Source organism: Chinchilla lanigera, unplaced genomic scaffold (assembly GCF_000276665.1).
Source record: "Chinchilla lanigera isolate Chin_1 unplaced genomic scaffold, ChiLan1.0 scaffold00094, whole genome shotgun sequence".
NCBI classification, from domain to species: domain Eukaryota; kingdom Metazoa; phylum Chordata; class Mammalia; order Rodentia; family Chinchillidae; genus Chinchilla; species Chinchilla lanigera.
This window is the reverse complement of record NW_004955495.1, coordinates 266,776-293,041: the sequence shown is the minus strand read 5'-3', so window position 1 is coordinate 293,041 and position 26,266 is coordinate 266,776. Positions and strand designations below refer to the sequence as shown.

At 45.3% G+C, this 26,266-nt stretch overlaps 2 protein-coding genes across 2 annotated transcripts in view; one reads left to right on the top strand and one right to left on the bottom strand.

Annotated features, from left to right (window-relative positions):
* LOC102016068 (olfactory receptor 7D4-like) overlaps nucleotides 1-10,273 on the top strand; it is a 68,284-nt gene extending 58,011 nt beyond the window's left edge. The window contains exon 2 of the mRNA XM_005405550.2: nucleotides 8,588-10,273. Within this exon, the coding sequence (XP_005405607.1) occupies nucleotides 8,606-9,550 (945 nt within the window). The 5' untranslated portion in view covers nucleotides 8,588-8,605 and the 3' untranslated portion in view covers nucleotides 9,551-10,273. The remainder of the gene's footprint in view (nucleotides 1-8,587) is intronic.
* Nucleotides 10,274-18,578: 8,305 nt separating this feature from the next.
* Nucleotides 18,579-26,266, bottom strand: part of LOC102015326 (zinc finger protein 317) — an 8,507-nt gene continuing 819 nt past the window's right edge. The window contains 6 exon segments of the mRNA XM_005405549.2: nucleotides 18,579-20,575; nucleotides 20,577-21,854; nucleotides 23,096-23,178; nucleotides 24,515-24,610; nucleotides 25,147-25,273; nucleotides 25,761-25,900. Of these exon segments, the coding sequence (XP_005405606.2) occupies nucleotides 20,357-20,575; nucleotides 20,577-21,854; nucleotides 23,096-23,178; nucleotides 24,515-24,610; nucleotides 25,147-25,273; nucleotides 25,761-25,900 (1,943 nt within the window). The 3' untranslated portion in view covers nucleotides 18,579-20,356.

Genomic DNA, 26,266 nt, shown 5'->3' with positions numbered 1-26,266 from the left:
TGTAATAGCTAAATCATGGAAGCAACCCAAATGCCCATCCACTGAAGAATGGATAAAAAAAGATGCAGTTTTTTATACAATGGAGTATTACTCAGCCATAAAGAAGAATAAACTTGAGACTTTTATATGCAGATGGATGCAACTTGAGACCATAATCATAAGTGAAATAAACCAGACACACATGTATAAACATCTGACTGCCTAGTGTGAGAAGCTGAAAGAGTAAATAAGATCCAAAATGTACAATAGATATTGTAAAATGGCAAGAAATTGTTCATAAGGCAAAATAAACTGGGATGTGGGAAAGGAGAAAAGAAGGGAAAAGCAAATATATAGAGATATAGATATAAAGTATGTGATATTATATATAAATATGATATATAAATCACATATCATATATATAAAATATACATTTTATATGTGTTGTTAAGATAGTTTACTACTAATTTTTCTTACGTCATGGAAAAGAAAGGTAAACATCATATTGGCTCCCTGGTGTGAGACACTGAAAGAGTAAAATAAGATCTAAAATATACAATAGATATTGTGGAATGAAAAGAAGTGGTCAAAAGGAAAAAGGAACTATGCTGGATGAAAAGGGAAGGGACAGTGGGGGAAAAAGAAAAAATATCAATCAGTTATACTACTAGTATCTCTTTGTTCATTAAAAGGGAAGGTTTGTGCTAATATTGATTGAAGAAATTTTTATGCCCATGTTTTGTACCCTGAGAAACTACTTTAAAGATAGCAGCATGTAATGTATTAGCTATTGTTATTCTCCTACTATCTTGTTATAAAATTTTGTTTTACCTCTTTTCCATAAAAAAAAAACCTCAACATTCAGGGGAGTCTGCCCTCACTTTTTTTGCGTGTGTGTGGAACTAACAATTTAGCCCAGGGTTGTTCTCACTCTTTGATTCCCTTATTATTTATAGAGTATTTAACTTCTATCATTTATTCTGTGTTAATCTTATAGTTGCTCTTAGAGAAAAATATATCATTTGATATGGTAGTATAAACATATTTCTTCTTTCAGAATTTTTTTAGAAATCTCTTTAGGCTCTGGACACTAAGCAAGCCTTGAGCAATGGTATATCTTAAAGCTTAAATTTAGTAAAGAAACTGGAGAGAAGAAAGATGTTCCTGAATGGAAACTGGGTCCTGGGTCCTGTGGGTCCACATCCAATAGAAGAATTGTGTTAGAAAGACACACACACACACACACACACACACACACACACACACACAAAAGCGGGGGCTGGGGATTTAGCTCAGTGGCACAGTGCCTGCCTGGCAAGCGCAAGGTCATGAGTTCGATTGCCGGTACCGGGGAAAAAAAACAAAAAACAAACAAAAAAAAAGCAACACAACTAGTGATTTCTACCTACTTTCTCTTCCAGTAGATTTAATGTTTCTGCTTTAATATTTATATCTTTGATCGATTTTGACTTTAGTTTAATGCATAGTGATAGACATGGGTCTAGTTTTAGTCTTCAGCATGTGGAGGGCCAGTTTTTCCAGCACCATTGATTAAAGAGGTTATCTTTCTTCAAAGGAACATGTTTGGCCCCTTTGTCAAAGATAAGGTGGTTGAATATGTTTGTAGTTGTGTCTGCATCTTCTAATCTGTTCCATTGATCCTTGGGTCTGTGAAACCCTGAAGACATAGGGGTAGGCAGACAGTTTATGAACAAAAACCAAACTGCACAGGAAATACTTCAAAGAATCAACAACTGGGATCTCACCTTATTGAAAAGTTTTTGCATATCAAAAAAAATCACCAACAACATAAAAAGAAAACCCATGAATTGGGAAAAAAATTTAGCCAGCTGACCCTCAGACAAAGGACTTCTGTCTAGAACATATAGAGAATTTTTAAAAATCAAGCCCCTCAAATTCAAAGACTCAATCAAAAATGGGCATCTGAGATGAATACACACTTCTCAGATGAAGAAATACAAATGCAAATAAATATATGAGAAAATGTTCAACATCATTGGTCATTCAAGAAATGCAAGTTAAAACAACACTGAGATAGGTTGTTCAAAAGGAAGAATGGCTATCATCAAGAAATCAACCAAGGGGCTGGGGATTTAGCTCAGCGGCACAGCGCCTGCCTGGCAAGTGCAAGGTCATGAATTTGATTCCCCATACAGGAAAAAAAAAAAAAGAAAAAAGAAAAAAGAAATCAACCAATAACAAATGCTGGAGGGGCTGTAGGGAAAAGGAATTCTTCTCCTCTGTTGGTGGTTGTGTAGACTGGTGCAACCACTGTGGAAATCAGTGTGGAGATTCCTCAAAAACTAGGATTAGAGGTCCCATTCAATCTAGATTTTCTCCTCTGGGTATTTTTCCAGAACTGAAAACATCATGCCACAGCGATATATGTGTACCCATGTTTATAGCAGTGCAATTTGTTATAGCTAAATCTTGGAAACAACCCAAATGCCCATCAACTGAGGAATAGATAAAAAAGATGTGGTATTTTTATACGATGGAGGTACCACTCAGCCATAAAGAAAGATAAACTTGAGACTTTTATAGGTAAACGGATGCAACTAGAGACCATACTCATAAATGAAATAAATCAGACCCACGTGTGTAAACATTGTATTGTCTCCCTAGTGTAAGAAACTGAAAGAGTGAATAAAATTCAAAAGGTACAATAAATATAGTGAAAGGGAAAGAAGCAGTTCAAAAGGAAAGAAGAACTTGGATGAAGGAAAAGAGAAAATAAGGAAAAAAAGAATACACACACACACACACACACACACACGATAGCTAAGATAATTATACTACTAATTTCTATTGGTTTATTGAAAGAAATAGTTAATGTTTAATTTTTTTATCAATTTTGCATGCCTATATCTGGTAATCTGAACAACCACTTTGAAAATAAGAATATGCAGTATAACAACTATTGCTGATTTCCTATCATATTGTTTTGAAATTCTGCATCATTTTTAATGTTTTTTATTTTGTATTCTCTTTAAAATAAAAAAAAAAAATTTAAAAAACAGTGAGTGCTGGCATGTGGGACTGGAGGAGATGAAGGAAATGGATCTGATACATGGTTCTACCTCTGTCCCCAGGGTCTAAACACAGCAGAATACATGACTGCATGACCCCCAAGAGGGAAATGCTCCAGAAACAGATTATCAAGAAAGCAATTAATTTAATGAGAAATAAGATGCTTGCTCTTCACAATGATCCCCCTTGTGCTTGTTGCCCCCAGCTCATTTATCCCAGGCCAGAGGGAAATGCCTTGCGCCACTCCAGGTGTTGGCCTGCTCCTGGGTCCCTGTGCTTAGCTTAGTCCCCGCCCTGTGGGCATCCAGAGCTGTTCCTTGTGACCTTTGGGAGGAGCAAAGACAATAGGCTCAGTCTTCAGAAATGTCATCGTGATGCCTTAGCTTTGTACAAAGAGTGCTGTGGCAAAAGGTAAGAGGGGCCCAAAGCTTTTTATGTATGCACAGGCAGGTTGTGGACAGAGGGAAAATAGAGATGAAATAAAAGTTCCTGGCTTTGGACAGGACACCCTGAGCCCCTCTGTGCTTTGCTTTCTTATCTCCACCTCCCGGTCTGTTTGCTTTTACTCTGTCTCTCAGAGTGTAGGTACCTCCCTTATTATACTCTCTCTGCTGAACTGAACGAGGAGACATTCCCACATCTACAGAGCATGTCCTCCAGGCTAACACTGAGCTATGCCCTGCACATAGAGGTAGTGCTGATGTCTTGCTTTCCTGAGAAGATGAGAAAATCCAGACACAGATTCAAGCATGCAGTGTAAGAGCCTGCTCCGTGTGTGGTCCAGGGGAGGCCAAAGACTGAGTGGTTCTCACTGCCCGGAAATATCAACAAAGACGTAAGATAAAGTGTGGAAAGAAGGATGGAACTATTTCAGATGAATAAGGGAGAAAGAGGATGCCGGGTGAGGAGAGCTGTTAGTACAAAAGACCAGAGCTATGAAATTGCATGGATGGCCCTAAAATTATAAGATGTTACATAGTTCATGCTTTTCAACAGAGTTAATACCTTATTTCTTGGGGTTGACCAGTTAGTGTTCCTAACGCATTTAAAAATCACATGGCTCACCAATAGTGGTGGCACATGCCTGAAATCCCAGGTACTTGGGGGACTGAGGCAGGAGGCACTGGGCAATTTAGAAAGCTCCTGTCTCAAAATTTTTTAAAAAATAGGTCAGTCATGATGGCACATGCAGTAATCCCAGCACTTTGGGAGGCTGAGACACGAGAAACATTAAGTCCAGCTTAGGCAATTTAGAACCTTAGGGAGACTCTGTCTCATATTAAACACTAAACACAAAGGAGGTAGGATATAGCTTAGTATGAAATCTCTGCGTTCAATCAAGTATTGAAAAAATGAGAAGACAAGGGAATGGAAAGATAGGAAAGGAAATAGCAGGAAAGAGAAGGGAGGGCAGAAGGAAGGGCAGGTGGGCCATATTCCTCAAGTGGATCCTCAGTACCCTAACCAGAGTAATTACTGCAGAGGAGTGAAAAGCAGCAACATTTTTCTATGTCTGTTCACATAGGATGCTTCCAGTTTGAGCTGTTGTGGCTTGTGCTACAACAAACATGGTACGCAGATACCTCTTTCGTACACTGAGTTCACCTCCCTCCAGTATCTTCCAGGAGGGGTGTAACTAGATTGCATGGTAATCCTATCTTCAGGTTTTCGAGGAAACCTTGTACTGACTGGCATAGTGGCTGTACTGGTTTATATTCCCATCAACAGCACATTTTCACCCGTATGCTGTTTTTCAGTTGATTGATGGATATTATCAATACATGTGTGCAGTACATTGTGTTTACACTTCTTGTGTGGAGTTTGTGTGTGTACATAACACACGGTGATTCCTTTTTTCATCTTCTTCCCCTCCTTCCAACGCTTCCCTCTGTCTTTTGATCCCTTTCCCATTTGAGAAAGACCTGTCTCCCTACTTTCTATTATCTATCTTTTAGTTTGCTCTTTATTTCTATTTTGGGCTTCTCAGGTAAGAGGAAGTATGTGATATATAAGTTTGTGTGTTTGATTCGCCTATAGACAAATTAGGGTGAGAGGAATCTCAGCGTAGTTTTGATTTGCATTTCCCTGTATGGCTAGAAAATGAAAATCTGGTGCATATATACACAACAGAGTTTTATTGTTTCCTAAATTCAGTCCTTCCTTGGAAGGAAAATGCATGGAAATGGAGATCATCGTGTTAAGCCAGGTACAGGAAGACAAGCATCAGGTGTTCTCTTTCATTTGTGGAAGCTGGGGGAAAGTGAAGAGAAAGGACAGAGGGCAATGAGGAAAGGGAAGAGAACCAGATCGGAGGGAGGGAAGGGGAAGATAAAACAGAGCAGGAAGGAGGGTGGATATGATCGAAGCATGAAATTTGCATGCAGGAAATTGTCACAGTGAAATCCATTCATAATCCATTGATGTGTATGAAAACACAAATTCACATTAATAATTACAATGTAAAAACAAAAACAAAACAGCAAAATTTCCTTTTTTAGTTTGGTTTTTTGAAACAGGGTCTTGCTATGTAGTCCAAGCTAATGGTGAATTCACCACATAGCTCAGGCTGGCCTCAAACTCAGCAATCCTTGTGCCTCAGCCTTGAGAGTGCTGGGATTACAGATGTGCACCACCACACCTGGCTACAAGCAACATTTCTATGATACTTAAGGGTCCAGGAAGACAGAGTGTATATTTTTCTAGTCTTGGTCCTAATCTGGGGTCTGGCATCCAGTGGGCACTCAAATAACTGTGGAGTAAATAAATGATGAAACGCAGACAATCATTTATATGTCTCCAAGTATGTAAAGACCATCACAGCAGACAGAAATGATCTCCAGAGAGAGGAGCTAAGATCATGTAAGTTAAAAATGAAACATATAAGGGCAGGGGATATAGCTCAGTGGCACAAGCACCTGCCTGGTAAGCGGAAGGCCCTGAGTTCGATTCCTGGTGCCAAAATAAATAAATAAACAAATACATAAAATGAAACATATTTCAGCTCAAAGGATGATACATTCTCTTCTGTAACATATATATAAAATTAAGGATCACTGCCTCTGGGACAGATCTAATATTCAAGCAGAAATTAAGATTGATTGATTAATTTTGTAGTGGTGGGGATTAAAACCAGGGTCTTGTGCATGTTAGGCTAGTTCTGTACCACTGAGCTCTACCACCCACCCTCAAGGTGATTTTTCTAATGGAGAAAATAAATTAAAAAGTAATGGGGCCAGGGATGTGGCTCAGCAGCACACTGCCTGCTTGGCAAGCACAAGGTCCTGAGTTTGATTCCCGCTACCAAAAAAAAAAAAAAAAGTAAATGGCTTTCATGCTCTTCACGGTCGACTGCAAAACCTTCCTGATAAATGGTGTCTCTGGGACTAGGGCTGTAACTCAATGGTAAACTCATCCCTGGATTTAAATCCCAGACCCAAACTAATAGTAAATGTTTTTGTTTTTGTTTTTTGGTGCTGGGAACTGAACCCAGGGCCTTGCATATGCTCTGCCAGGGATTGAACATGCTAAGCGTATACCCTACAAATAAGCCACACCCCAGGCCCTGACCAATGGGATTTTATAACAGGGAGTTAGTTACCCCACCTGGAAAATTTCTTCCCTTATTCATTCAACAAATATTCATTCAACACGTTAGTTACAGTCATTCCTAAGTATCTGCAGGAGACTCATCCAGGATCCACCAAAATGCGTGGGTATTAGAGTCCCTTATATAAAATGGTAAAATATTTGCATACAACCTAGGCACACCCTCCAATATACTTCAGATCATCCCTAGATGATTTGTAATACTAATACAGAGCAAGTCATATGTAAATAGTTGTTCTGCTGAATTTTTGAGGGGACAATGACCGATAAACATCTGTACATGTATACACTCAATACAGACAACTTTTCAAATCTGTTTGATTCATAGTTGGCTGAATCCATAGATGTGGAACCCAGTACTTGAAATATGACAGGAAAATAGAAAAGGTAGAGTGGCCTCAACTTACATAAATTTAAGAACTACCACACACAGGTGCAGAGCACAATTAGAATCCCATTGGGAATTCTGAGCTGGTCTTTCAAATTGAGAAATGTTGTGGACATACAGAGCGTCAGGATGGAGGTAGAGGGGTAAATTTTTTTTTATTTATTTAAAAGGGTAAAAGAAGGATATCATAGTAATAGGGGGATTTACCAAATTACAGACAAAGGGATAGGACAATATCAATGGTTGTTATTTTACCTATTGGTATCTTCAAGATAGCTTCTCAGGAAAACAAATAGACAAATAATAGTGAGTTACAGACAAAAATTGTAGGAAATCATCAGTGGTTGTTATACTATACTTTGGTTTCTTCAAAGTGGTTGCTAGGGAAAACAAATAGAGCTATACATAAGGGATCAATTAAATGATCATTGACTATTCTCAATGATTGTTGCTGAAAACACATAGTAATAAACATACATCCATTTATGAAATAGCATAGGAACAATAGAAACATTACAGAGTTATGGGCAGATTGGTAGGAAATCATCAATGGCTGCTGCAATACATGTTGGTATCTTCAAAGTGGTTTCTCAGGAAAACAAAGATATGCAAGAAAGATCTAACAAGTAGTTACAGCCTAAGGGGTGTGAAAAATAGCGGATTACCTCCTCATCAGTGACTCCTTTCACTGAGGTGTGACGGCTGGAAGGAAGGCCAGGATTGAAAAGAAGGACTGAGAGACTTGCACCTGTGTCCAGCAATAGGCTGTTTACTTTTTCCTGTGCAGTCATGATTATGTGGGACTCCTCCTTGAAGATAACAGTCTGGCCAGAGGGAGAAGACAGAGTATGCCCCGGGCCCTCTCATTCCTGTTGGACCAGCTGGTAGGAGGGGTCTGAGCTCTGAGGCCTTTGCTTCAGAGGGCAGTCTGACCTCTAGTGGTCACCTGTACAGTCGGGGTATGGCCCACGGGGCTTCTGAGGGCAGTCTAGAGGGGTAAATTGGGACAGGACTGAAGAAGTTCCCATAACAATGGAGTGATTTCTACAATACTTTTGTACAGTATCTTCTGAATCAAACTTGAGACAAAAGGTCATCCGTTTCATGTCACTGGTAAATAGCATGAGGACAATAAGACATTATTAAGGGGCTGGAGAGTAGCTCAGCATTTGCTAAGCATTCATGAGGCCCCCGGGTCCACCTCCCCCAGCACCACACAAAACAATCATTTTTCCAACCTCTCCCCTCTCCCCTGCCTACCCCGGACTTGAGGAGATCATGGCTACAATCAGAGGGGAGACATTCATCCGCTCAGGAATTATACCTCAGAAATGGGGAACAGCCACAAGTTAGAATGATGCGTAAGAGACCCTCTTGCATAATATAGAATGATCATTTTAAAGATAAAGTATTATCTAGGCAATAGTGTTAGACACACGGAAGACAGAGATCATGGTCACCTAAAGAAAACAAAAACATTTAGATAAGACATAAGGGTCCATGAGTAAGTGGGTTTGAAGGGCATGGCACATTCTTGCTTTAACCGTGCTTGCCTCCTTCCAGGCAATTTCATAGAGTTACATGGAACCGGAGAATCAGACAGCTGTTTCAAATTTCCTTCTTCTGGGACTTTCAGAAGAGAAGGGCCTGCAGCCCCTTCTGTGTGGCCTGTTCCTGGCCATGTACCTGGTCTGTGTTACAGGAAACCTGCTCATCATCCTGGCCGTCAGCTCTGACTCCCGCCTCCACACCCCCATGTACTTCTTCCTCTCCAACCTGTCCTTTGTGGACATCTGCTTCACCTCCACCACGGTCCCAAACATGCTGGTGAACATCCAGGCACAGAATAAAGCCATTACCTATGAAGGCTGCTTTACACAGATGTACTTTTTCATGATTTTTTCTGGGCTGGATAGTTTGCTACTGACTGTGATGGCCTACGACCGGCTTGTGGCGATCTGTCACCCGCTGCGCTACATGGTCATCATGAACCCGCGGTTTTGTGGCCTTCTACTTCTGCTTTCTTGGCTGATCTGCCTGACATATTCTTTGTTGCAAAGTTTGATGGCTTTGAGAGTATCCTTCTGCAAAGAAACTGAAATCCCCCACTTCTTCTGTGAACTGGCTCAGATCCTCAAGCTCGCCTGCTCAGACACCTTTGCCAATGATCTTCTGCTATACTGTGTAACTGGCCTACTGGGTATTATCCCGCTGTCTGGGATTCTTTATTCTTATTCTAGAATTGTTACCTCTATCATGAGAATCTCATCTCCTGGAGGGAAATGCAAAGCCTTCTCCACCTGTGGGTCTCACCTCTCAGTTGTCTCCTTGTTCTATGGCACAGGCCTTGGGGTTTACCTTACTTCTGGAACAGCCCATGCCTCCAGAGAGGGCTCAGTAGCCTCAGTAATGTACACTGTAGTCGCCCCCATGCTGAACCCCTTCATCTATAGCCTTAGGAACAAGGAGTTGAAGGGGGCTCTGAGGAGACTTTTTCAGTACAGGAGTTTGTTCTCAGTGAGATAATGGAAATTAAGGACAAACAAAAGAAATCCAGACTTCTGATGACTACTTTATTTCTGCACTAAATTCCTTTGTAATCTGAAGACAAAAAAAGAAATACCATTCATGAAACAACTAGAAGAAACTATCCTGGAACTGAACATAAACAAGTAACATATCGAAAGGCTCATTAGCACCTGGAGGGTGTCACTCAGTGGTAGAGTGTTTGCCTAGCTCGTGCAAGGCCCTGAGTTCAATTCCCAGCAGCACACACACAAAAAAAATTTAAAGGTTCACCACCTACTAAGGAAAATAATATCCAAGCAGTACCTAGACTTTGAAAAATAGACTATTTGAAAGATAGACTCTTACAACCATCAAGGGAAGAGAAAACAAATCAAAGACTATAACAAGGGAGAAGCTAGGACAAGAGTAACATGTATTTGCACATTGCTGCCTCTTGGTTATGTTCTAAACTTTTCCTGGTCTCCATATAGGAAGTATGTTACCTGGACTGTCTTAGATTGACTTCCCTCTTTCCCTGTAAAATTTTACTTATGAATTTTGCTTTGGTGTTTGTTATAGGTCTGGAAGTGTAACTCAGTGGTAGAGTCCTTGGCTAGCATGTACAAGACCCTAGGTTGGATACACAGAACCACATAAAATAGACAGATAGATAGATAGATAGATAGATAGATAAATGGGTGCTTTCATTAAAAAAATCTTCCTCAGGAAACCCACTTTAGTCTACTTTAAGAGAAAGGAAACTCCGGTCTTTGTCAATCTGTACCAGCCAAGCATTAAGGACCTACAGTGCAATCCACTTAGTCTACTTTAAGAGAAAGGAAACTCCGGTCTTTGTCAATCTGTACCAGCCAAGCATTAAGGACCTACAGTGCAATCCACTTGCTACCTTTCTTGCTTAGCCCCACATTCCTCACATCTGGCTACTTCTCAGAAGTTAGTGTTCAAACAAAAACTGTCAACTCTTTGGAGAGACCTTGCCCCTACCCTCCCACACATCCCAGTTCTCATGGAATTCGTATTTGAGGGGCAACAGAGTATAAAGTTCAAGGAGGCTCTGAGTTCAAATCTCTGTCATTTCCTAATAGTGCAATCTTGGGCAAGTTACTTAATTTCTCTGTGCCTCTATGCCCTTGTGTGTAATAAGGATGGCAACGCCTCTCCTGAGGAGTTCTAGAGAAGATTAAATGTTACACATAAAAGAGCGCAGAACACTACTGGTATGGCACTCAATATCAAGACCAGCTATCTCAAGATCATAAGGAACATCGGGGTCAAGTGCATGAACTTCTAGCGATTGCACTCAGCCAGCCAGGAATCCTTCTGTCCTCCAACAGTTATTTTCCTTTAATAGTTTGCACTGTCATGGGGTGAGGAGCAAGGAGGGGTATGGCAGCAGCAGAATGAAGTTGGAAAAACTGACTAGTATGGCTGATCATGTTGGATAGGGCCGAGTGTATCCTGATAGTCTTGACTCTGGGCATCCAGGAAGCCATCTATGCGAGATGCCCTGTGCTGGGCTTGGCCCTCGCCAGAGTCCTAGGAGAACTGCAGGCTGGAGGTGAGATCCACGGAGTCCAGTAGAGAACTAAGGATAGGACCGGGAGATGGACAAGTATGGCCTCCCCTACAACAGAGAGCTGAGAGGACAAAACATCCTTTACAGGTGATTCGGCTCCATTGGCAGGTGCTCCTGCACAGTGAGTGCAAAACTACAATCTGCCTTGGGTTGGCTTGAGGACTGGCGAGCCGTCTTAGCACTGGATTTAGACTAGGACAGGTTTCAATGTCTGAGTCCTATCTCTGCCCTTAAGTAGGACATTTATTCTCTGTCTCTAAGCAGCCTCAGACTGTGCATTTGTGAATGAGTGATGGAGTGATTACAGAAAGTCAGTGTGAAGTATCTGATAAAGTAATTCAGAGTAAGCAGTGCATGACATATTTATGAACATAGAATTTATTCATTTACTTGGAGGCAAGATACCGCTCCCTTGAAAGTTCTGCCCAGCTGCCTTCTTCTCCAGCAGGTATCTGAGGGTGAGGCACAGATTGTTCCTAGGGAAAAAGGCTTAGTTCAGTGGGGGGAGGTTTCACCTTCCCATCACTGTGTGGAGCGCTTGGTCTTGGTGACCTGGGCAAACAGCAGGCACGTCCACAGGATGACCGTTCTGAAGTGCTTAGAGCAGGAGCTGGGTGCTTTCCATCTCCCTTAATTCCTGAACCAGAAACTGCTATGCTACCACAGGGGTTCTGAACTTGGGTGCTATTGATGTTTGAAGCCACATAATTCATTTCTGGTGCAGACCACCCTCTATGAACTGTAAAACATTTAGCAGCATCTGTAGCTTCAGTAGATGCCACTAGCAACCTCCTCTCCCGCCGCTTAAGTAACTACCACCTCAAATGGCTCTAGACATTGCCGAATGCCCCTTTGGGCAAACTCTCCCTCTATGAGAACCAGTGACCTATCAGGAACCAGAAGAGTAAAGGAAAGAGAAACATAGACCAAGTAAGGGGAGGACCCCAGAGTGGAACGAAGATACTGGCCTGTAGTCCAAAGTCCTTGCACACCAAAGGGCTTATGTCTGGAATAAATGACAAAACTCACACATTAAATACACAGATGAACATTTTCAGTGGTCTCAAAACTCCAGACAGAAACCTTGTTGCATCTTGATGTCTCCTTTTATCTCCAATGTGTAGTCTGTGGAAGAGTCTCTCTAAGTATTTGCTAAACTGAGTATCTGTCTCATCTTCAGTGCGTCCAGCCGCCAGTTACACATTTCATGTGGGTTAACTCAGTTAATCTTCATGTCACTCCATGTGACGAGCACTGCTACCTCTATTTTGAAAAAGCGAAGAGAGCTGCACATAATGATAGACAGAAATTGATCTGTCGATATGTTGTCTGAAGGTTTCCAAGGTCTGATACCGGAAACAAACCTGTCCTACCAATTCCCCTCCCAGCAGATTGTTTTGGGGAGAGACATGCCATCTTCCCTTGTGTTGACCTCTGTGCTCAGAGGAGTTCTACACTTCTTAGGTCTTAAGTCTGTGAAGCATAGAATTTGAGATTCCTTTTATCAGATAAAGGACTAAGGAACACATTTCCATAACTACGGCTCAGTCCAACCCCCAATAACCCTAACCCTAACCCCCAACCACTCATCCCACCTACTGATTAAGTCCAACTCTATCTGGGGTTATCACTTAACTGTACCACAAATCCTATTCCAAACTAGAAGACCCAGAGTCAGGAACACACAGGAGTACGGGTCACATAGGAGTAATCCAGTTCTGGGTCATATACTTCTACAAAAAAGTCTCCTATCAATCTGTCACGTAGGGTGCCATCCATGGACTCCATCCTGTGCCCGTTACCCAGAAAAGATGTAAAAATGTGGCTCTGAGAAGGGAATGGTAGTCCTGGTGTGAAGCCTACCCTGGGCGTTCAGGAGTGATTATACTTGTTGGGTTTACTATATCCTGGGAGAAAAGAGAAATCAAGGGAATTAGCTAGGTTTGGGCTTTTGAGGTCACTTGGACGTGAACTGTTTGTTCCTAGGGCCTGAATTGCTCCATAAGGAATTAGAAGCTCATAAAATAAGGGGCTTTTGTCTCCTGGAAGAACTGCCTGATCACCTTCTCAGGATCGCGAACCAAATTGCCTTGCCTTGCACACATTCTTTTTCATTCCCATCGCCAGATTGGCCTATGTGGCTATTTATAGTTTCCAAAACAATTCAGGACTCGAAACAAGGGCCCCTTAACATCTCCGTAGCACCTCATCTCCTACAGAAATGGAAGACGGGGCCGCCACTGTGAGCAGCTCCAGAGTACGTTTCCACCATGATGGAGTGATAAGGCCTCGGGATTTGGGAGGAGGAAAAGGAAATTAGTGGGTGGGAATCCGGCTTCGATTCTTTACAGGAAAACATGCTTGGAGTTCTTCCAGGATGAAAACAAGTCACTAGGAACAGTGTCATCCACCTCTACCCAAAAGCAGATCACTGGTGGACTGAGGAAAAGTCCAAGCACATACGAATTTGGGAGGCTCAGTATCTCCACCCCCTCCAACAGTACTGGGGATTTAAGCACAGGTAATACTGAGCTACATTTCAAGCTCTTTTTGTTTTCAGATAGCATCTTGCTAAATTGCTCTGGCTGGCTTGGAACTTGAAATCCTCCCGCTTCAGTGTCCTGTGTAGCTGAGATTATAGGTATACGCACCATGTCCAGCTGGGATAGCTGGGCTGTGGGCAAAGCTTCATGGGTCTACACACAGGCTCACACATACCAGATTGTGTATTTTAAATACATGCAAGGGCTGAGAGTGGTGGCGCATGCCTGTAATCTTAGCACTCGGAAGGCTGAGGCAGGAGGATCCTTCCAAGTTTGAGGCCAGCCTGAACTACAGAGAGAAACCCTGTGTCAAAAAACAGAAGCAACAAAAAATTAAAAATGAATAAATGCATGTTTTTTGTAAATCAACTCTATCTCATTAAAGCTGCTCTCGGGGCTGGGGATTTAGCTCAGCGGCAAAAGCGCCTGCCTGGCAAGCGCAAGGTCGTGAGTTCGGTTCCCGGTACCGGAGAAAAACCAAAAACCAAAAACCAAAAAACAAACAAAAAAAAAAGCTGCTCTCGTACTTGGGACTCCTGGCAATAAAAACACACTGGCCTTGCAGCAGACTATGCAAAGCAATGTCCCCCACTTCATCGCCTTCTAGGTTCTTTCCATATAACTGAGTGCCCTACCCCTCTGGAGTCTCCCACGGGATTGCCTGTGTGCCAGCAACTCTGACACACGTGGGGCCTTGAAAAGCACTGGAGCCAGAGGCCTGCTGGAAGCCTCCGGCAACATGTGCACAGGCCCTGCCTGGATTGCTGAGGGATGCGACCTGGGGTAGAGAGCAACCAACCAGCCACCCTCCCTGGCACCCAGCCCAGATGCCAACTAAGAATATTCCTGCTGTGCACAGCCCAAGCCATCTACCAAGCCACTCTAAACAACTGGGTGGCCTTAGGGTTGCTTGTTATGTGACACAATAGCTGATACAAACAGGTATCAGCTTTAACCCATTCCCCAATGAAGTACTGGTAACTGTGCAGAACTGCAAATCAAGTATCAATGGAATCCCATCAATCACGCCCTTTTTTTTCTTGAGGCGCTGGGCCTCATGAATGCTAGGCAAGAGCTCTACCACTAAGCTACACCTAGCCCTCCAATTAACACTTCGATTGAGCTAGGGTACAGTGGTGCACACCTGGAATCCCAGCACTCCTGGAGGCTGAGGCAGGAAGATCGCTAAGTTCAAGCCCACCCTAGGTAACTTAGCAACTGAGCCATGCACTGTCTCAAAATAAAAAGGGTTAGGGATTTTGTTGCTCAATGTGAAGGCCCTGGGTTCAATTCTCAGTACCATAAATTAAGTTTTCAAAAAAAAAATCACATAAATTGAGGGGGACACATCACATGCTATGTAACTATATATATATTCTTTTTTTTTTTTTTTATACAGTGTGTAGCTCTGTAGTGCCAGCTGGTTTTGAATCATGTAGTCTAGGCTGGTCTTAAACTCATAGCTAACCTCTACCTCGGCCTCCTGAATGGTGGGGATTACAGGTGGGCACCACCACTCCCTGCTGCTCTGTATTGAAAGAAGTGTATGTACGGGTGATAGCAGTTCTGTAGGGTTATACTGCCTCTTGCGTGTGATAAGAGCACTAATATTCCTGTGATGAATTCACTTCCATCTAGACACACATATGTCACATCTCCGCACTACGAGGCACAACTTTATTGATACATATGTTGCTATGCTATACAGCCCATCTCACCTTCTCTGCCTGGCTTTTTATCTCCCACTACAGTGCTCCTTTTCATACAAATCTGACAGTCTGTGTGTACCTGTGCATTCTGATGTGGCATAATTATTCAATTCTGTTCCTAAATACTCTTGTTTGCTTGTTTTGGTTTGAAACAGTCTTGCTATGGAACTCAGGCTGGCCTAGAACTCATAGCAATCATCCTGCCTCAGCCTCCTGAGTATTGGGGTGACAAGTGTGTGCTGCTACCTCCAGCTTTTTCCGTACTCTCAATAAAAGCCTTAAAAAACTTAGCTCCATCACCTCTGTGTGTGCCTGACTGCCTCAGGCTGAATATCCCTTCACTGGAGCCTCCTGAATGGATTAACTCTAATAGTTATTTTTTGTTCAGACATCACCACCCCCAGCTTCCCAGCTTTTTCCTAAATACTCTTTAATAAAAGCCTCTTACAACTTAGTGTATTATCAGGTTAATAATACCCCTTAGTTATTGCGGGCTGATCAGGTCCACAATCTCCCGAATGAGTATACAGCAAAGGCTAACTAAAAAGAGGCGAATGGAATGATTTCAGGGCTCCAGGAGGATCAAAGCCCTCTCACAGAATTTGAGATTCTCTTAGGGCTAAGACCAAGACCTTCTCTAGGTGGCCCACATTTATTTAGTTATCAGAAGGGAGGAGAGTACTCAAAAAGGGTGGAACCACTCAAGGACTTCTCCAAATAAGGTATTAAATTAATCCACGAAGAGTGACATGCCTGAGGCTACAGTCTTATCTTGTTGAGGTTGGATCCAGGTATCCTTGGCTGTGATCTTGTCTTATCCTCTGAGGCTTTCTCATTTCATCTGCCATTACAGGCCTTTGTAGGGATTAGTGACTCACGGAGGTTCACTTACTATGAGTCCACCACCCATCTCCAAACAAGGAACCTAGGCCCTGGACAGGCTCACAAGTAAACATGAAAAATCAACTGATTCATTTAAATCCTGCTCAGGGCTTCTTCCTAGTGGTCTCCATCAGTGTTTCACCTCTTTCACGTGCCTCTGACTGCCTCAGGTTGAACATCCTCTCCTTGGAGCCTCCTGAATGGATTAGCGCCAACACCTGATTTTAGCCAAAAGGCTGAGAAGCAATGAATTAACTCCAACAATAGTTACTTTGTTTTGACATTTCCCCTTGGACCTTCATTCCATTGAGTACAGGACTGTATGTTAATGACCCCGATCTTCTCACAACTTAAGTGTAAGGAAGTGAACTGATTGATATTCACTCTGTATACAGCAGGTTCCCCAGAGGGGAAACATTCCTTTTTTTTTTTTTTTTTTGGTTTTTTTTCTCCGGTACCGGGAACCGAACTCATGACCTTATGCTTGCCAGGCAGGCGCTTTTGCCGCTGAGCTAAATCCCCAGCCCGGGAAACATTCCTGAGTGGATTGGAAGTTACCCAAATGTCACAGGAGACATGAGGGAGCCCTGCTGGAGAGGCTGCAGGCATGAGGACAAGAGAAAGACCAGTTTAAGGTGTAATTAGAAGGGCCTCCAGAGAGGCTGAGAGGTAGTCTACCCTGAGAACTCAGGAAAGTGCAATCAGATTTGAGAACCCTGGCCCACTTAGTATAGGTTAGGTGGAAACTCATTATGTCTTAGCCTTGACAACTGCTGTGATGAAGGAATTGGCCACAGAGGGAACCCTGTGCGCAACTCCCAAGGCTCCTAATTAGAGAAACAGCCCTATTTCACTTAATGCAAAGAGAAAGTGGCCCTTCCCTTGAGGCCCAACCTCCAGGGCACACATTCTATTTTCTAACCCTAAGCAAGAACTAGTGACTGCTACTTATCACTAATGAGTCCAGGAAAACTTTAACTGAAGCCTGGGGGACACTCAGCACTTTTGCTCAGGGCTTGTGCCACTGCCCCTGGGCACACACCCAAAGCCTACAAGTAGTCAGGGAGAATCCCAGGCTTCAGGTAGCCACATGGAAGCCCCTGACCCAGCTCCTGTCCACCATGTACTGAGCTCAGACATGAAATGAACCGGGAGCCTAAGTGAGCCCAACAGTTCAAGTGAGCATGACAGTCCAAGTGAGCCCAACACTCTTGTTCCAGTTGCCAGCTTAGTAGGCTCACCCATCCCTTCCAGTGCACAAGGGTGAAGACTGCCTTCCTAAGGAGGTAGGAAGAACAGTGGTTACCACACATCTGCACTTTCCTTGAGTGAGGTAGAAAAACTACTAAAAAATATGATCACAAATGTTAGCTGAGGTAACTGTTAAGACCCCAGGTCAGAATTTGCTGTCGGGAAAAGTAGACTGTTTATTTAGATTCTTGAGAAGTAACTGGGTTGATTTAAGCATTAGCTTTTCTCAAATCAGTAAATTAGCTGTGGACTAAAAACACATAGTGGACCTCATGTTGCTTAAACTGAAGGATTTTCTGGGGCAAACGATTAAGATCTTGCCCAGGTGTGTTGGGTCATGCCTGTAATTCCAATTACTCGAGAAATTGAAGCAGGAGGACCTCAAGCTTGAAACCAGCCTGGGCAACTTAGAGACCCTGTCTAAACAAAATAAGTAAATAGACAAGACAGACAAATTAATAAGAGGGCTGGTGTTGTACCTCAGGGTACAGTACTGGCCTAGTGTGACTGAACTTCTGGGTTCAATCCCCAAAGCCATAAAAACATGATTAAGACCTTAGAGGCCAAACCAGGTAAAAGTGTATGGACTTAGCAGACTAAAAATGCAGATTCAACTGCCCTTGAAAGCAAGACTGTAAGAGCCCAGTGCTTAGACAAGTGTGGTAGTGCACACCTGGAAACCCAGCACTTGGGAGGTCAACACAAGAGGATCACTGTGATTTCAAGGACAGCTGTGGAAGCAAACACCTGTAATCCCAGCACTCGAGAGGCTGAAGCAGGAGGGTGGCCGTGAGTTTGAAGCCAGCTTGGGCTACATAGTGAGTTCAAGACCACCCTGAAAAATAGCAAGATCCTATCCCCAAAAACCAAAAACAAAAAAAAAAAGTAAAGTAAAAAAAGGGCTGAGGATGCAGCTCTGTGGTAGAGGATCCCAAGTTCTATCCCTAGTGCCAGAATAAAAAATTTAAAGAAGCATTATTCAGAAGCAAGGATTCTAGGCAGCATCTAGCGAAGTGAGGAACCTTCTTCCCACCAGTAAATAAAGCAAACGGATCACAAAGAGATATGCATAGCACCTTAACAAGTGATCACTTTATTTTTTTCTTGTATAACAGGAAGTCTGGAAGTAATAAATCCAGAGTTAATGCAGATACTCCAGGAAGCCAAGGGAGACCAGAATCACTGTGACTCTGCAGCAGTGTTCTTAGAAGCCTTCATCCTCATGGTCACAATGCTGACCTTGTAATACTAAGGACAAAGTCCTTGCACGGTGAGACATGGGAAAGAGTAAAGAACAAAATGTGGAGAAGAACCCAGGCAGGGAGGACCCCTGATCAAGAGCTTTTTCTCAGAAATCCTCAGTCACCACTGCTTATTTGCCAACGTGACCAGTGTTATGTGACACGGATAGGAGATACTTCCAGAAAATCTGTCAGGGATTCTTCAGAACAGCACACCTTACTAGCCCAACAGAACATGGGTTCTTCTGACATGGAAGATGACAGTAGATGCACAGGAAACAGGTAGAAGCCTATGCCCCTTTGGCTGCATGGGAGGCTACAAACACAGGGAAAGGTCCAGGTGATGGAGATTTCATGCTCTGATCACAATGCATTCCAGACAGCAGTAACGGGTACTGAGAAATATCCACATTGCTCAGCACGTAAACACAATCCTGAACAGACCATCGGTCAATGAAGTTATCCAAAAGGAAGTAAAGACATGTCAAGAATGAAGTTCTAGTAAAAATATTATATACAAACCTTTTATGATGAGGCCTAAGGGTTAACGAGAGGAGCATAATCTCAAAAATAAAGGGAAAAGTTTATTCGCTGGGGTCTGTTTTCGGGACCGAAGACTGTTAGGTGCGGTCTGGAGATCTCCGGAGAACACCTCAGGGTTTCCCTCCCATCGAGATCCAAACATGCACAGGTGAGGGGACGGAGGCCGAAATCCTTTCCACACAGCAGTCACGAGCAGGCTAAGTCTCACATGTTTCCTGAAAACCTTGTGATTTTCGATTTTTAAAGTAAAGTCCTCCCAGCAGAACTGGGATTTTTAAAGTAAAGTTCTCCCAGCAGAACTGGCCCCAAGAAGCACAGACACGGAAGGGTTACTGCACACCGTAACTGAGGAAGAACTGGGATCGTTCTCCTCCGGAAGACTGATTTTTGAGGGCACGCAGTTCATAGGGTGGGGGATTCCTGTGGATGGCAGGAAACTCGGCACCATTCTGGTGTTTTCCGGGGATGTGGCGGTAGCACCTCTCCCCTGTGCTTCACCCAAAACTGTCTCCTGTGTTGCCAAATCTCCCTTGGGTGGCAAAACTAAACCCAGGTGAAAGCCATTCTACGACCAAGGACAGGCCAAGCTTTTCGGTCAACAGCTAACGTCCTAGGCTTTAAAGACCACACGCCATCTCTCTCCTGTGCTGCCTCTTTGGAAACAGAAGGACTACGATTAGCTTGTGAGCCACACAAAATCAGACAGCTGCGCGTGGTGTGCTCCCTGCATTTGTAGAATTCCCCACAAACCTTACTTCCTGGATTTTTCTCTGGTGATGTCGCTGAACGAACACAGGGAGACCAGGAAAGGCTTTTCCAGCGGCCATTCTTGACAGAGGCCCTCTCTTCTGTGACCAGAAGGTGAGAACCACTGAAGTTACTGACAACTGGGGCTGGGGTTTCTCTCCCAACCTTCTGTGTTTAAGAGCCTGATATACCCCAAGGTGACTCCAGGGCAGACACACATCCTCTTCCTCCAAAAGGTCTCCCATGTGAAATAGCTCAGTTCTTACAAGCTCCGCACAAGCTGGACTTCCACATTCCACGCACCTCTTGTTTTACTTTGCTGGGCTGACGCAGGATCTTGCCACGTTGTAACCCAGGCTGGCCTCGGACTCACAAGCCGCCTGTCTCAGCCTCCGAGTGCCGGGATCCCAGGCCTTTGCCACCACATCCAGCTCCAGGAAGGGTTCCCACCTCCCTCGCACCTCTGCAGCTTCCTTCTGGTCTGAGCGCTCACTGCAGCCTCTTCCACACGGAGGCGGCGAAGAGCTTCTCGCCGCGGTGGGTTTTCACGTGGCTCCGCAGGGACGAGTGGTCGCTGAAGGCCTTCCCGCAGGCCAGGCACTCGTAGGGCTTCTCGCCGGTGTGGATCCGCCTGTGCACGTTGAGGTTGGAGCCGATGCTGAAGGCCTTGCCGCAGTGCTCACACTCGTAGGGCTTCTCGCCGGTGTGGCTCCGCATGTGCGTCTTGAGGGTGGACTGGTTGCGGAAGGCCTTGCCACACTGGCGGCACTCCACCCGCTTCTTCACCAGGTGCACGCTCATGTGCCTCCTGCGGGACAGGTAGTCGCCGAAGACCTTGCCGCAGGCCGCGCACTCGTAGCGCCGCTCCTGCGTGTGTATCTTCCGGTGCGCGGTGAGGTTAGAGCTGGCGCTGAAGGCCTTCCCGCACAGGTCGCAGCCGTAGGGCTTCTCGCCGGTGTGCGAGTTCATGTGCGTCTTCAGGATGGACTGGTTGCGGAAGGCCTTCCCGCACTGGCGGCACTCCACGGGCTTCTTCACGACGTGACTCCTCATGTGCTTCCGCCGCGACACCAGGTCCCCGAAGGCCTTGCCGCACTCCTTGCAGGCGTAGGTCTTCTCCACCGTGTGGTTCTTCTTGTGCAGGTTGAAGTTGGACTTCCAGCGGAAGGCCTTGCCGCACAGCGTGCACGCGTAGGGCTTCTCCCCGGTGTGGTTGCGCACGTGCTCCTTCAGGTGCGAGGGGTGCTGGAAGGCCTTGCCGCAGTCCTGGCACTCGTAGGGCCGCTCCCCGGTGTGCGTGCGCTTGTGCGCGATCAGGTGGCAGCTGCGGCCGTAGGCCTTGCCGCACTCGTCGCACTTGTAGGGCCGCTCGCCCGTGTGCACCCGCATGTGGATCTTCAGAGCAGACAGCGTGCGGAAGGCGTTGCCGCACTGGCTGCAGTCGAAGGGCTTCTCCTTGAGGTGGGTTCGCGAGTGACTGCGGAGGGCCGATGGGTCGTTGAAGGCCTTCCCGCAGTCCCGGCACTCGTAGGGCTTCTCCCCGGTGTGGATCCTCCGGTGCCGCGTGAGGGACGCGCTGGTGGTGAAGGCTTTCTGGCACTGGTGGCACTCGTGCATCTTCCGCCCGTCGTACATGCTCAAGTGCTGAGAGAGGCGAGTCCTGCTTTTGAAGGCCACCGCGAAGCTGTGGCGGGGATAGGGCCTCCTGCCCGCGTGCCTTCCCATCTGCTGTGTGAGGTGAGCGCCCACGCTGAAGACTTCAAACAAGCGCTCATACTCCGCGGACTTCTCCCCAAGGCGAGCTCTGTCCTGTGGGTTGTAAGATGACAGCTGACTGGCACTTCCCACCTTCACTGCGCTCTTCTCTCTGGCTCAGCCTCTAGCCTGACCCCAAGGCTTCCTGCATGCTAAGCTACCCCGGCCCCTCCGGGTCTCAGCCACGACCCCTGCACCCTGAAGAACAGCAGCACAGCGCCCTGACCAGAAATGTCATGAGGACCAGAAAAGTCCTCTGAGCTCTACCAAAGAGAACAGGACGTGAACGCTGCTCTGTAAGGCTCCATGTGTGCTCCTGTCCTAAAGCTTTTGTGCAGTTTGCTCAGTGTTTAAAACCAAGATGAGGCCAACTGTGGTTAACACATGCTTGTTAATCCCAGCTACTTAGGAAACTGAGGCAGGAGAACACGGCCTGGGAACTTGGCAAGACTCTCTCAAAATTAAAAGAAAGCACCGGGGATGAAGCTCAGTGGCAGACCACGTGCCTAACACGTGCAAGGCGCTAGGTTCAATCCATAGTACTACACACAGACACACCCCAAACCGAACCCCAGCACTGAGTATCTGAGATAAGTCACGGGATAGAACCCTTAGTGAAGAAGTCTGAGGCTGGGTTTATTATTTTGTCCAAATCGACAACACTGTTAGCCCTCTGGTTTCTGCATCCAGATTCCAACCAACAATGGTCTCAAAATATTTGAGGAAAAAAATCATTGCATTGTGCACTGAACATGTATTTATGTTCTTGTGATTATTACCTGCACAATAAAACTACTTACATATCATTTACAGCTATTGTTATATAGACAATCTAGAGATAATTAAAAAGCCTATAAGCACACGTAGGTCCAGTATAAAAGCATGCCATTTTAAATAAGGACCTTGAGCACTTGCAGATAATGGCATCTGCAGTGTGCTGTGGAACCAGCTCCCTGCAGGTACCAAGGACCACGGTACTCAAGAACAGTGGATAACTACAAAATGCTTCCTCTTAGGGAGGCTATATAACTGGTTCTGATGTGCTTTTTTCTTTTTCTTGGGTGGTACTGGGTACTGAACCCAGGGCCTCCATGAACACAGTTACATCCTCAGCCCCTTTAACAATTTTACTCTTAAGTCACCCAGGCTGGGCTCAAACTCACAGTCCTGCCTCAAGTTCCCACAGTGCTGGGATTCCAAGCCTGCACCACCACACCTTGTTGCTGTTTTCCAACTATAACAGCCCCAGTGCCCCGTAACGTGGAAAATCCCCAATTATTCTAAGGAACTCTTACCATTGTCACACCACGGGACGTTTCCTTCCCAAATATATCTTCCATGAGAATTGACCACTTGGTTTTAGATGGAGTTTCCCAATCTGAAACAAGTTGGAAAAATACTAACTTGCTGGAAAAAGGACAATGGTGGGATGACAGGGAAAAACACAGGTGGGCATTTTTGCAGATACTAACTGTACACAAAGATAAGCAAAGCAAAAGGGAAACATACAGGACAGCAGAATGACTGTTGGAAACTTGGAGAAGAAAAACTGTAAGTCCATTCAGACTGACATTGATAAGAATTTTTTAAAAAATTTTTGCTGTTTTTTGAGAGTCTCATGTAGTTCAGACTGGCCTTGAACTCAGTGATCCTCTTGCCTCAGCCTCTCAAGTGCTGGGATTAAAGGTGTGAGTCACCACACCAAGCTGCTAACAGGAGTATCACCAGGAAGTTCTCGTATAAAAGGATGAAACAAAGATTCCATGTGGAAACACAGTTCAGACTGAAGGATTTGTAAGAAAGGACAGAAGAGAGAGCATATTTTCTAATGTCCCTGGGGGCAATTGCCTCATGTACCTCCCTGCCAAGGTCCGGAGGTCATGTGTCCCCCAGGGGTTCATGGGTTGGAGGCTTGGTCCTCAGTGTGGTGCAGTCTGGTGGGAGGGGTCAGGTAAGCGAGGTGGTGCCTCGGATGGGTCAATGTTGGTCTCCCTAAGTAGCCGGTCCTCGCAAGAGTGGGCTGTTATGAAAACAGAAAGACCAGCCCTTCCTTGGTCTCTGGCTTTCTGTCTCACCACGGGGCCTCTCCCTCTCAGACAGGCTCTTGCCATGGTGACATGTGCCAGGCTCATCTAGGCGGGGAACTTGCTAGGACTTCACCACTATGAACTAAATACATATAAGTGATCTTCTTTCTATGTTATCCACCCTCACAGATTTTGTGAGGAACACTGAATTCGGCCGGTATATGCCTTCTACTCCAATCACTAGCTAGAGCTGAAGTCAAAATGCACTTCTATTTGCCTGCTGCTCACTGTGTTGGTCAGCTTGCCATCGCTGTGAGCAAATACCCAAGGAAAACAACTTAAAGGAGGAAAGGTTTATTCTGGCTCACGATTTTTGAGGTTTCAGTCACTGGTGACCTGGCTCAATTGCTTTCAGGCCTGTGGCGAGGCAGAAATGTCCCGGGGGAAGAAAGCTACTCACCTCCTGGCAGCCAGGAAGCAGAGAAAAAGCGAGAGTGGAAGGAGAGGGGAACAGAATACACCCTTCAAAGCCCCCTCCCAGTGACTACTTCATCCAGTTAGGCTCCATAAAGCAACAGGCCCAGTTAGCTAATAAATTCATCGGTGGATTAATCTACTTGGTGAAGTCAGAGACCTCATGATCCAATCAGCTCTTAACACACGGGATAAACCATAGCACTGGCTCACCTGCGCAAGCCCCTTGTTGAGTCCCCCTCTCCTCAGTCCTCAGCTCCTCTTCTTGCTCCAAGTGAGAGATGAGGCTGGGTTTTCCAACCTGATACCCTACTCACGGGGAAAGACACATGTTGAGGGAGGACTGTGCAGAGGACAACCCCTTCCATTAATCTGGGCTCAACATTTTGGTCTTCGGGGTTCTGAAGATAGACAAGTTTGACTTAGGAGCAGCAAAATGATGGTCTCACATTTCTAAGGAACACAGTAAAAAGTCTTTCATAAGAAACAAAACCTTGAATTCCCACGCATTTTTACCCTCCAAAAGAATGGGGATTTTTTTTTTGGGTGGTGATGGTGCTGGGGATAGAACCAAGGGCCTTGCGCATGCTGGCCAAGTGCCCCACCACTGAGCCACGTCCCCAGCCCGAGAGTGAGGATTCTTGAAGCTCAGAAACCTGTGCCTAAGTTCACACTCACTGAGAACCTCCAAGGTCAACATGATAAACAGTTCTCAATGCCCCCAGGAGACACCAGGAAGGTGGGCCCATCTGTACTGGTTCTCACTAGGGCCACACACCCCTGACTACTCAGAACAAAACCGCTGATTCCAGACCAGCCAAGTGGGGACCAGAGGCCAGGCTTACCCAGTGAGGTCAGGTTGCTGTAGTTCTCCAGCATCACGTCTCTGTACAGCTTCCTCTGAGAGTGATCCAGGAGGGGCCACTCCTTCTCAGTAAAGTCCACAGCCACGTCCTGGAAAGTCACGGATTCCTGAAATGCCACACAGATTCGGGGTCAGGCACAACCCAGTCCACCAGTGTTCACAGGAGGGCGGCAGAGGCTGAAGATGGCACGAGACACTTGACACAGGTGGTGTGCTGTGGGTCTCAGCGGCGGCTCAGCAGCTGATGTCCCTAGATATCTCCTTCTCCCTACAGGGTGATCTTCCCCATCCCCTCGCTTTAAATGCAATCAGACAAGGCACCAAGTCACACTTCACTTCTAGGCTCATCTGAGTGTATTCGTTTTATGTTCCTGTCCTTGAGGTGGGACACAGGTGGACCCGTGCAAGCACACGAGGGATACCTGGTGCACAAACACTCCCTCAGGCCTCCCAATGACAGGTCAGCCGTCCAGTACTCCTTGGCTCCCTCCTGGGCCCTGGCTGAAGATCTTATAAAATTCCAACCTGTGCCACTGGGGGCCTTCTAGGAAATGAATGCCCCACCCACTCCCGGGCCCTGGAGATCCCTCGTACCTGATTAGAATCCCTGGCGGGTGTGTGAGGCTCCAGACCATGGCATGCAAACAGGTCCAAGTCCTGGGAACAGGAATGGCGCTTTGAAGAAAGAGGGAATTCTGACTCTTGGAGACAAGCAGGGTCCTGAGTGGACACAGCTAAAGAAGAAGATCCATGAGACACAGCTGCCCCCCACTAACTGTGAGTGTGCACATCCCCGAACAACACAAACACACAGACACATGTTAATTAATACACAGAACAAGGAGCCAGATTGGTGGCCTACACCTGTGATCCCAGCACTCAGGAAGCTAAGGCAGGACTGCCAGGAAGTCTAGGGTAATGCTGGCTAGATAGCACAATCTTATCTCAATCAACCAATCAACCAAGCAACCAAATAAACCACAGCAGGGGCTGGGGATTTAGCTCAGTGGCACAGTGCCTGCCTGACAAGCACAAGGTCATGAGTTCGGTTCCCAGTACCGGAAAAAAAAACCAAAAAAGAGCTGGGACTATAGCTCAGA